The sequence below is a fragment of the Eptesicus fuscus genome, chromosome 8 (assembly GCF_027574615.1).
Source record: "Eptesicus fuscus isolate TK198812 chromosome 8, DD_ASM_mEF_20220401, whole genome shotgun sequence".
Classification (NCBI taxonomy): domain Eukaryota; kingdom Metazoa; phylum Chordata; class Mammalia; order Chiroptera; family Vespertilionidae; genus Eptesicus; species Eptesicus fuscus.
In genome coordinates, this window is record NC_072480.1 from 53,604,895 (window position 1) to 53,617,753 (window position 12,859).

Below are 12,859 nucleotides of genomic sequence, written 5' to 3' on the forward strand. Positions count from 1 at the left end.
TCAGGGCCTATCAGGGCTTTCCTTCCCTTGGCTGCAGGCAGCTGGCCCCGCCCCTGCCGCTGCCACTGCTTGCCATCTGTGCAGCATTGGCCCCCCTTCTCCTACTACTAGTTGCCTCCCTCTGCAGGTGACAGGCGTGGGGTGCAATGGTTGGCTGGCCTGGGCCTCACTCTGCGGGGCAATCACTGGCCAGCTGCACACCTACCACAGTGTCGCTGGCCGGTGGCCTGGGCCTCCCTCTTTCTTTTTCTTTTCTTTCTTCCTTCCTTCCTTCCTTCCTTCTTTCTTTCTTTCTTTCTTTCTTTCTTTCTTTCTTTCTTTCTTTCTTTCTTTCTTTCTTTCTTTCTTTCTTTCTTTCTTCCTTCCTTCCTTCCTTCCTTCCTTCCTTCCTTCCTTCCTTCCTTCCTTTCTTTCTTTCTTTCTTTCTTTCTTTCTTTCTTTCTTTCTTTCAGTAAGAGTAACGTTTACTGAGCGAAACAGAACTGAGTACTATGAAGGGTTTACCAGGATGGAAATGCACCGTACCCTGCCCCTGCCACCCCCAACACCCAGAGACTACAGTACTTAGAAGTTACACACAACGGCCATAACTGCTGAATATCTGTTTGTAACAAACAAAGCATAGCATATTTATTCTGCATAACATTGAGTGGTTATAGAAATACATTTATATATTGCTGGTATAAAATCTTTTTTTCCTAAAAAATATTAAAAAAAAAAGAAAGTATAAAAAACATGTGCAGTTGAAAGCCCTGCCAGGACAGCCAGTCTGTAAACGTTCAGTGAGTATGTGCTTTGGAAGGGCACCTGTGCCTCATGCCCACAGCACCTCCAGCAGGGCCGGTGAGGGTGTGCCCTGGCTGCCACTCTGGGCAGGATTGAGCTGGACCACAGTGGGTGGGTACAGCAGGGCTTAGCCCTTCTCCAGCCTTGCACTGTGCCCTTCTTCAGCCTTGCATCAGGATCAGAATCAGGATCAGGGTCAGGGCTGGGGGCAGGCAGATTACAGTTTCACTCTGAGTTCCATACTCAGCCTAATTTTGGTTGCAACTCATGGCTTTTCCTGGCTGCTTGGAGGTCCTTTGGGTGAGTGCCCTAATGGAGAGGCCATAGAAGTGCTCACAGCTGCCTGGTTGAGCATCTCTCTGGCCCAGAGCTTCTGCCCTGCCTCCTGCAAGCCTGGCCCCAGGCAGAACAGGCCCCCCTCAGGACTCCTTTTGTCTCAGCGCTTGGTCCTGGGTTTTATCAGCCTGGGTTTTTCTCGCTGGTGTGGCTGATCTGAGTTTCACAAAAAAGCCCGGCCGATGCTGGCTGTGCTGAGCCTCATTGAAGAGTTTTTCATGCAGCAAGGAAGAGCCCTCTGGCACCCTCCTCCTCCTCCTCCTCCTCCTCCTCCCAGCCCATGGTCACTTCTTCTCCAGCGGCTCCAGCAGTGGGTTGCCTTCTGAGTCGGGGGTCTTAATGCTGTCGGTCCTGACGATGCAGGTGGGGCGATGCCGGTTGAAAATCAGGATGAGCTGCTGCCGCTCCTGCTTCAGCTCCTCCATCTGGGTTTTCAGCTCTGCACTCATGAGCTCCAGCCACTCAGATTCCAGCTGCAGACACTCCTTCCGCTCCTTCTTCTTTTCCTGGCATGGGGCTGCCACCACTTTGTTTTTTTCCTGGCGCCTTTTCCTCCACTCCTCTTCCTCCTCTAGCTCACTTTTCACAGGTTGAGGCCTCTTGCCCAGTTTCACCTCCAGGAAGTGCAAAGGAGTGATCATGGCCCCAATGTTGTGGATGTCAGCGTATTTCAGCTCCTCTGCAGTCAGGGCCGAGCTGGGGAGTCTGGTCAGGAAGCCACGCCCTGGCAGAGAGCCCATAATCGTGAAAGGGTCCGGGATCTGCCCAGGCACCATAGCAGGAGGAGTGGCAGTCCAGCCCTGCAGGAGCCATAGGAGGAGGCTGCGACCTTGAGGCTTTGGGCCATGCCCGCTCAGGAGTCGCTGTGGTGCCAGCCCCGCCCTGCAGTGTCCACCGCTGCCAGCACCTCCTGTCGCAGCTGCGTAGCACCCCTCCCTTACGCTGTGGCCTGGGTCTCCCTCTTTGAGGTGATGGATCGCACGTCTCTGCCTATCTACCTGATTGCCCCTAACCGCTGGTCTGCCTGACTGATTGCCCCTAACTGCTTGCTGGGTGGGGAGGGGTAGCCCTGAGAGGGGCCATCTGCCTACCTGATCACCCCTAACCACTCTGCCTGCCTTCCTGATCGCCCCTAATCACTCATCTGCTTGCCTGATAGCCCCTAACCACTTTCTTAGGGGCGGGGCCAGCCCAGCAAGGAGCTGTATTGGTTCTTGTCTCTGGTTGTTCTGGTTGTTATGCTGTTATGGTCCCTGGGCTTTTATTATATGGGATATGTAGTTGAATAATTCATATCTTGAGGAATAAAGCTGAAGACAACTCTACTGAGACTGTTTCGAGGGCTTTTTGGCAAGACCAACCTTAGTCTTGGTAGAGGGAAGGTGCTCCTGATTGTCAATCCTCCCAGGGAAGAGATGATTCCAGGTGTGGAAATAAAAACATGCAGACAAAAATAAAGTATATTAGGAATAACAAAGCAATTGTTTTATAAGAAATTAAGCCATTCAACTAGCTCTTGTCAAAATTTTTGAATAATTTAAAAGTTAGAAAGTAAGTATGTAGATATAAATATGTGCACAGAGCAAATAGCTATAAGAATTATTATTTAAAGTAGTTCTGGAACTATTAACAGAGATTATCTTTAGGAGTTAGTGGGGCACAAAAAATTAACAAAAACTTCTCTAATAACAAGTTTCATAAATTTAATATCTATGTTTTCTTCTATTTATCAATTCAGGTCTTGTATTCAAGTCTTTTATCCATTTTGAGTTAAAGGCAATCAGCAGTCTAGTTTCATTCTTTTGCATGAGGCTTTCTATTTTTCTCAGCACCATTTAATGAAGAGGCTTTCTTTCCTCTACTGTAGGTTTTTGGCTTCTTTGTTGAAAATTATTTTCCCATACACATGTGTGATTATTTCTGGGCTCCCAATTCTGTTTCCTTGGTCTGTGATACCAAAAGCAAGGGAAGTGAAAGCAAAAATAAATGAATGGGATTATATCAAACTAAACAGCTCCTGCACAGAAAAAGAAACTATCAACAAAACAAAATGGCAACCAACTGTATGGTAGAAGGTATTTGTAAACAACAGCTCTGACAAGGATTTAATATCCAAAATATAAAATAACTCATACCACTCAACAACAACAAAAACAAATGGTCCAATTAAAAAATGGACAGAAGATCTGTACAGATACTTCTCCCCAAAATACATATATATGGCCAACAGGTATATAAAAATATGATCAACTTCACTAGCTATTAGGAAAATGCAAATCAAAACTACAATGAGATACTCCCTCTTACCTGTTAAAACGGCTATTATTAACAAGACATATAATAACAAATGATGCAGAGGTTGTAGAGAAAAAGGAATCCTTACACACTGCTGGTGAGAATATAAACCGGTACAGCCACTATGGAAAACAGTATGGAGGCTCCTCAAAAAATTAGGAATTAGAGCCTGGCTTGTGTAGCTCAGTGGTTGAGTATCAACCTATGAACCAGGAGGTCATGGGTTGATTCCCAGTCAGGGCACATGCCCGGGTTTTAAGGAGCGTGCAGGAGGCAGCTGATCGATAATTCTCTCTCATCATTAATGTTTCTATCCCTCCCTCTGCCTTACTCTTTGAAATCAATAAAAATATATTTTAAAAAATAATTAAGAATTAGAGTTACCATATGACCCAGCAACCCCTCTTCTGGTTATCTACCTGAAAAATTTGAAAACATTTATTAATAAAGTTATATGTTCCCCTATGTTCAAAGCAGCATTATTCACAGTGGTTGAGACACAAAAACAATGGAAGGGTTCTTTAATAGATGATTAGATAAATATGTGGTACATAATACAATGGAATGCTACTCAACCATAAGAAAAGATGACATACTAGTATTTGTGACAACATGGATGAATCTTGAGAATATTATGCTAAGCAAAATATGTCAGACAGAAAAATGTCAAGAAATCTATGATTCCACTCAGATGTGGGAAATAAAACTGAAAGCAACAAATGAACAAGTGAGACAAATAAGTAAACAAAAACTCACAGACACAGATAACAGTATGGTGGTTACCAGAGGGAGAGGGAGTGGGGAGCTAGTGAAGGGCAGAAAGGGTCAAGTGTACAGGGATAGAGATTTGACTTTGGGGGGTGGGCACACAATGCAATATATAGATGTATTATAGAATTGTACATTTGAAATCTGCATAATTTTATTAATCCATCACCCTAATCAATTTAATAAAAAAAACACTTATTCCCAAGGTTGGAACAAACAGCAAGGTATGACACAGTAGTCATAATTTTGGTAGAAAAAAAAACAACTATGTAAGCTTATTAATATTAAATCTGATTGGAGAATGTAACCTTAGATGTATTGTAAATGGGATTAATTACACAGAAATTTTGATTTGGACAGACTATTTACTTAGTCACTTGACTGGCTATTTTATTCTCAGGTCAGAAGAGTCAGAATGCAGCCTGAAAGGAGAGGCAGATTACAAAAGAAAAAGAACCCACTGGGGCTACACGTGGGCTCCTTCCTTCATTGTAATAGAAAGAAGATCAAATCATTTCAATAATCCCCACATGCACACAAAAAAGAAAGGTTATGCCGAAACCGGTTTGGCTCAGTGGATAGAGCGTCAGCCTGCAGACTGCAAGGTCCCAGGTTCGATTCCAGTCAAGGGCATGTACCTTGGTTGCGGGCACATCCCCAGTAGGGGTTGTGCAGGAGGCAGCTGATCGATGTTTCTCTCTCATCGATGTTTCTAACTCTCTATCTCTTTCCCTTCCTCTCTGTAAAAAATCAATAAAATATATATTTAAAAAAAAAGAAAGGTTATAATAGTTTCCCCACAGCAAAAACATGTGGACAGGAAAGGAGGAAATGGGTATCTCCTGAGAAAAAGTAAAATGTTTATGATAGGTGAAGTGTTTGGACAAAACCTAAATGATTACACATTTCCAGGTTAATAGCACCCAGTGGGTATTAGGGCTCCATTGACAGCTGAATTTTAAAAAGAGTATCACTGTCTTTAACCACCAGCATTGTTTCTCTTTTATTGACTGTTGGGTAATTGGCCAATCAGTTTATGTCTCAGTTTCAAGTGAATAAATTATCGCAGAAGGAAATATCAGTAGAGGGGTAGGTATTTCCGGGCTACCTGTTTCTGTTCATCAAGATCTAAAAACCTGGTAATTGGAATGGGATGAGAGATGATCATTAGCCAAAGAATATCTACCAAACTAAAATGTAGACAATTGTGGAAGGATAGTAAGAAGCTAAGGAAATTCCTGGGCAAGTGGAATGGGGAAACTGAGACAAGAAAATTAAACAAGCCAAACAATTTGAACTTTTTACAACCAGCTGGTGAATCATAAGATCCTATCTCCCCTAACTAAGGATACTTGGGAGCAAATGGTTTATACCCTCCCCCCCTTTCCTAACCAGAGAATACATAGCTTAAATTACCCCAGGAGGGCAGAGGGGTGGGGTGGGGGATAGAGAATAGAGAACAGAGACTCAGTTAGTGCCATTTGTACCAGCTTAACGGAAGTTTGGGGAACAAACAAGAAAAACCCCACTAGAGCCAGACAGACCCAAGATATAAGTAAAGCATTAAAGCAGACCAAATGATGCACCAGCATATTAAAAGTTACCTAGAAAGCTGATGCATATTCTGCTGAAATCTTCCCCTAAGTTTCTCACCTACAGAAAAAAAAAAAAATTAGCCCTTAAGACAAAGAGTCAATGCTAGCTTGCTCTAGAGCACACCTACGCCCCTTCCTGGGCATGAACTTTTTATTTCTTCCTAAACTCTAAGGGTCCCCAGGAGACTTGAAATCATGGGAACAGTGGGCAGCAGTAGCTCAACCCAGGCTTACCACTCCCCACCCCCCATGCCCCTGCCAATTCTGTCTCCAAGGTCCTTCTCTTCTCTCTCTGACCTCCCCTACCTTCCCCCCTTACATCCATCCCCCACCCCCGCACCGCCAGTAAGCTAACGGCAGCCCCACAATGGCTCACTGCTTTCCTATAACGTTTCTAGACCCCAAAGCACGAGAGACCTTTAAAATGAATGCTGTCATGAATCACTTCTTTTTTTTTTTTTTTTAGTTCAACTTCCCAAAAGAGGTATAATTTTCTAAGTCATCATCCCTTAGCTGGACTTGCTGCCATGTTTCCATCGTTGTCCTCTGGAATTCGAGATCTGCAAATAGTGAAGTTCTACATACCCTAAAACTTCCGTCCTGTAACTCCTTTCTTCTCTTCTAACAGATGGCTAGGTTTCTGAAAGGGTCCTATTTCTCCTGAAGTCTCTCAGAGACATTTTCTTTTTTCTTCCTTTCCATACCAATGTACCATGAAGTCCATAAAAATGAAGTATTTGCTTTGTTCTCATTATAACTGTAATTTACTTTTCCCTTTTGCTGTTTTCCTTTGGAAACAAAATAAAACAGTTCTTTTGAAACACATACCTTCAAGCAATGCTCCTTGGTTACTTTCCCACATTCCTTGAATATTTTATTATCTGCCTTAATAACTCTAATTGATGACACTGAAATCTTTTATACAGATTATCCAGTCAAAACTTTAGAGTTTAAGTACCTTGATCTCATTTCTATAATTGTGTCCATCCACTCAATTTTAGCCAATTTCATGGCTGTGCCTTAAAATCATGTCTTTTCTAATAACTGCATATCTTTAGAAGACTTGATTTCCAAATTTTCAATTCTGTCCAAAATCACTTGTATTTCGACTTAAATCATTTCCAGTTCAGCAAGTATTTTTTCAATTAAGTAATTATTTTACATGTGTGTCCTCTAACTTGGTGACTTCATTATTTTTTTTACTAAACATAATGTCTACATATTTCTATTTTCAAACATATTCAACTTAAATTCTAAGTTCTATTGATAAATTCATTTATTTACTTAAGGCCTAAATATGTTTGTTATTCTCTCCCTACCACACAAGCTGACTCAATGATCTTCTTTCATCTTATGGATCAACACATAAATCTCAACTGAAGGCTCACTAGTACCCAGCATTCTTACTCATGTTACTAGTCAATTCACTCTCCTATTCTCCTTTCCCCTCAGAATTATGCACCCTGCTGCCATTGTTTTACAGATATTATAAAACACTTAAATGGCAACTTCCTAACCTTTCAATTTCACCGCGTTACCTATATCTGCTTTAAATTCACTGTTTTCTCTGATTTTACAAGAGATAAAATTGTTCTGCTCTAATCTGGGTTTAAATCACTTTCTATGTCTTGGACTTCTCTACTGTAATAGAAATAGAAGTGTCTACCATATATTTCATGCATTTGCTTTCTTTCACAATCATCTTTTAATTTGGAAACTAGATTGTGACTAAAAATGATTGTGTCACATTTGGACAAAGGTAGTTGAAAGTCAATATGCCTTCTCCACCTCTTTCTTTCCTTCCACAGTGATTTTAGGCACCACATAATCTAGATGGTGTAGTTTCAAGATTATGTAGTTTCCATCAACTGAGTCCCTGAGTAATTGTTTAGAGCAGGAAGCTTGCCAATGCCTGAGGGTGAAAAAATCATATTAACCTACTGAGATTTTTGAAGGTGACTGTGGTGGCAGCAGGTGTTAATTACTTTGACCAACACATAAATGCTGCAGGCATTCTTATAGTTATTCTTCTGCTTACTCTTGTGTTTATTTCATCTTCTCAGTAATCTCTTCTTTTCTGTTTCATTTTAAAAGGTCTACATATACACTGTATGTAAAATAAAATAAAAATAGAAAATGTGATGCTCTTATGAATTCATATTTACTTTTGGGTTACTAGTCTATTTCTATGATAATTAGTTCAAAATAACCTTAGAGACTTGTCTCTATTAGGTATCACTCTTCCTTATCCCATATTTGTTGCCATATTTCTTTTTTTTTTTAATTCATTTTTATTGATTTCAGAAAGGAAGGGAGAGGGAGAGATAGAGAGAGAGAGAGAAAAAAAAAGGAAACATCAATGATGAGAGAGAATAATTGATTGACTGCTTTCTGAATTCTCCCTACTGGGGATCAAACCTGCAACCCCGGCATGTGCCCTGACTGGGAATTAAAACGTGACCTCCTGGTTCATAGGTTGACACTCAACCACTGAGCCACACAGGCTGGCTGGGCTGTTGTAATGTTTCTTATCAGGCTTTCGTTATGAGGATTCCATTTAAGTTTTTCTGTCAAGGTTATCAACAACCTTGACCTTACCAAATTCAATGGTCAATTTACCACTTTACAATTAATATTTCAAAATTATTACTGAAAATTTCATTCATGAGTGTCATTGCCCAACAATGGACAGGCTGTTCACTATAAAAAAAGTGAAGAAGTGTAATTCTATACATTTAAAAAAATGGAAATCAAGTGGATCTAAATATCTATATCTACCTCTGTCTGTCCATCTGTCAATCTGTCTGTCCATTTTCTACCTATTATCTGTCTATCTATCTATTATCTATCTATCTATCTATCTATCTATCTATCTATCTATCTATCTATCTATCTATGTATCTATCTATGTATCTATGTATCTATCTATCTATCTATCGTCTATCAATCTGAAGGTACAGTTTTCAGGGAAACAAGAACAGAAAATTCACAGCCTCTGAGGCAGCACTTTGGTATTTTTCAGGCACAATATGTAGAAAACCATGTAGGGCAAAATCAACAATGGGAGGCCAGAAAGCTGGCTAGGGAAACATTGTTTAAGATGTTGCCGGCCACTTGTTTCCTAACAGTTATGTTACAATTTGAATTTACCATCTTTCAACATATATCTCCTAAATTGAGGTCCATCAATTTGATAAATGTTATGTGATTACACTCAATTCAAAAATTGTGTATAATGTCCCAATATCATTCTGATAAGAAAAAAGCAGATTTTAAGCATTTTGAGGTACACTTTGATGGTTTTGTTTTTTTTTTGAGCTCTGTGTTGAAAAGGGAATGGATACTAATGATATTTTGCTGATCTAAAATAAAAACAGATTGAGTTTTTTAAATCTATTTTACTGACATATAATTAAATCTTAATACTTTATTATCTCTAGTTCATTTTTGATGATCTAGAGTGTTAACTTTTTCCCCTGTGTTTTAAAATCTCAGTATAAGTGAAATATTTAACTTTCTATCATAATAATTTACTAGCTAGCACATTTTATGCCATGATAAATTACTTTTTCTTATGGAGTCAAGAGCATTATGAAATACCATTAGTAGTAACTATAATACTTGTTAGAAACTCTCCAAAATAATATGGAGCATTTTTTTTTATATTGTGTAACATTTTAAATGTAGTTACTTAATAAAAATAAATAACCATCCTTGAAATGGTATTGACTATGATGGGGAAAATAGTCAATAAATTTGTAATGGAAAGTTCATAGACTCAAATGAGCACAAATATATTATTTTTTATATCAAGTAATCACAAATTGTTTTTAATAGTTAATATTGAGTTTAGTAATAAAATCACAGTATTGTAGTTTTTCACCAAAACAATTTAAGTGTTTTTGTTTTTTAAATTTTAGGAGCTTTATAACTTAGAGAAATTGTCATGAAGAAGTTTTAAATAGCAAGATATTCCATTAAATTAAAATATTTAGCATTCATCACAAACTTTACAGTCAATAATTAATAGATAGTACACAGTATGATAATCAGTAGTTATTGGTTTATGGAGAAGGAAGTGTATCAATCTAGAAACACAAAATAGGTTAATATTCTATGCACTAATAATTTTTGTCCTTTTCCAATTAGTTCTTAGGAATTAATTACATGCAAACAAAAGGAGATTTATGTATAATCAGATAGAATTTTAAAATAAATGGAAACTAGGTAACAATTCACTAAAGGCAATGATAATATTGAATTAAAGCCATATCTTCACAGTTATCTCAGAAAACATCACAAATTAAAAAGAAGGCACAAAGTGAACAAAATGAAAATTCTTATGTAACCAAAAGTCATCTATAACTCTACAGTTTAGCTTTGAGTAGTGTTGTTCATGGAATGAACAGCAAACCAGAAAACAATAAGGAAGTCAGGAATCCTTGCAGGCCTGTCAAGGCAAACATCCATAGTAGGATCCTCAGGTGAAAACATGGAATTGCTAATGAGGCCAGATTCAATGAGGAAATGCATATATGCCACATCAGCAATCAAACCAAAGCAAACCATAATGAAACTAATTGATCAACCAATAAACAACCACCAAACAGCCAAGAGATCAAAAAAAAATTACATAATAATAGACAAACATGTAAATTGACCATACCTCTGCTACGCCCACAGCCAATCAGAGTGAGTATGCAAATTAGAAGACCAAAGATGGTGGCTGTCCAGATGCTCCAGGTGCGTAGTGGCCAGGTGGGGCAGGACTCCTGCTATGAGAGGGAGGGCAGGGGGCTCAGGGATCTACAGGAGCGGAGTATCACAGCAAAGACAAGACTGTAGACTCCGGAGTCTGTAGTGAAGACAAAGATGGCAGTCTGCAACGAAGATGGCAGACTCTGGCCAGAGTCTGCAGCAAAGACGAAGAAGGCAGACTCTGCCTGGAGTGAAGGTGTGGGTCCCGGGTGCCAGAGGAAAACTGGTGCTGGAAGCCAAGGGAAGGACAGCCTATTAATAAAAAGAATCTAAAAGCATTTGTCTGTTTCTGTGACTTAGTGGGGAGAAAACAATAGGTGTTAATCAACTTGCTGGCTGAATTTCCTAGTGAGAGGGAGTAAAGTGCTAGAAAACCATATTGAGGATCTATAACATACTGGTTGTTACTCTGACCCACACAAATATTTTGCTGGATGAGAAGCTGGATATACGCACAGAGCAAAGTATTTGTGAGATAGTGCTTGGTGTTAACTAAGACAAATTTAAATGATATACATTCTTAGTTCACTCCCTGGGATGGTCTTTTCTACTCTTACAAATGTATGACTCAGAATAAATATTACATACTCAAGCAAGAGTGACATCTACAAAGACACTATCATGGGACCTACTCAGTTGAACTATTAAAAAGATCAAAGAAGCAAAATGCTGATGGAAAATAAAACAGTATTTATTCCACAAAACAAGTTAAATTTATAAGCAAATGCTTGTTTTAGATATCTTCAAAATTTAAGACTGTAGGTTTTCAAATAATAGATGCTAAGACAACAGACGACCATGAATATTAAGCCTGTAGTACTCTAGATATAATCAGATGAGAGAAAGAAAATGATCACATAAAAACAAATGATAAACAGACATACCTTGCAGCCCTTCAAACAGTAAATGTGGAAAATACACAATCTAAGGAATTTAAAGATTAGATAAAATTAAGCACAACACAAACTTTTAAACATACACATCTACACACATATAGTGAAGCGATGATAAATAGGTGATAAAAAAGGAAGTATGTAGTAGAAGACAAAATTTCTTAAACGATAAGGAGGACATTTTGCTCTCATCAATGTGGCTCGGTGGTTAGAGAATCAGACTGTGCACCAAAGGGTCTTGGGTTCAATTCCTGGACAAGGGCACAGTACCTGGGTTTTGGGTTTGCTCCCTGCCCAAGGCAACCAATTGATGTGTCTCTATCATATCAATGTTTCTCTCTCTCTCATCCTCCCTTCCACTCTCTCTGAAAAGCAATGGAAAAAATATCCTTAGGTGAGGACTAACAACAACAACAAAAAGATAAGGACATCTTATATCTATATATTTAAAAGTCATCCTTTTTAAGAAAAAAAGAAAAACTTTTTTTTTAATACTATTTTATTGATTTTCCACAGAGAGGAAGGGAGAGGGATAGAGAGCTAGAAACATCAATGAGAGAGAAACATCGACCAGCTGCCTCCTGCACACCCCCCACCGGGGATGTGCCCGCAACCAATGTACATGCCCTTGACCGGAATCGAACCTGGGACCTTTCAGTCCACAGACCGACGCTCTATCCACTAAGCCAAATCGGTTTCGGCAAAGAAAAACTTTATATGGAAAAATTATCAGTCTCCCTTTAAACCATGTAACATGATCATAATTCAATGATAAAGATTTATGTCTATATTTACCTAGAAAAATTTCCAAGCTATTTAGCTTCACAAAATATATTATATACATTCATATACATGCACATATTTGTATATAGGTACACACTATGAATATACACATATATTCACAGTCTTTTGCTTTTCTGGATAATTTTTTGAGAGAACACTGAAAGATTGCACATAATAATCACATATATATTTCTCCTTAAAAAGTACAGAAAAAGTAATATTTTTTTTGAACATAATAAATGTTCCAATAAAAAGTGTTCATTTAACACTGCCTTTTCAATGTATTTAAAGCATGCATTATATCTAACAACAGAATTCATCTTTTTATGTTATGTACTATTTTTTCTTTTAGTTAAACAAATATTTAAGATAAGCTGCCCTTCAAGCAAATACCTTTGCTCAGTGAAAATCAGATTATTCATTTTTTAAACATTTAAAAAATAAAATTAATGTAATGTCTATCTAAAAAAATAACTCATAATCCTAGAGTAACCATTTAACAACTAGATTTTAGGAATATCTTTTATTGGGGACATACTCATAAAGTTTTAACAGCATGCTAATGATACTTCTTGTTAATGTTAAATACATACATGCGGAAGGAAAAATCATCATCATGAAAGAAAATTAAAAGTAGCAAACAAA

The 12,859-nt window shown here is 38.4% G+C and overlaps 1 protein-coding gene across 1 annotated transcript; it reads right to left on the minus strand.

Moving 5' to 3' along the window:
• Nucleotides 1-1,406: 1,406 nt before the first annotated feature.
• On the minus strand, nucleotides 1,407-1,925 carry LOC103298608 (jun dimerization protein 2-like). The gene has a single exon (XM_054720243.1). It carries the CDS (start codon nucleotides 1,896-1,898, stop codon nucleotides 1,407-1,409), a length of 492 nt encoding a protein of 163 aa, XP_054576218.1. The 5' UTR covers nucleotides 1,899-1,925.
• Nucleotides 1,926-12,859: the final 10,934 nt, after the last annotated feature.

Bases quoted from the DNA above. Each gene is read 5' to 3' on its own strand.
- LOC103298608 (XM_054720243.1), bottom strand. From the start codon at position 1,898: ATGGTGCCTGGGCAGATCCCGGACCCTTTCACGATTATGGGCTCTCTG.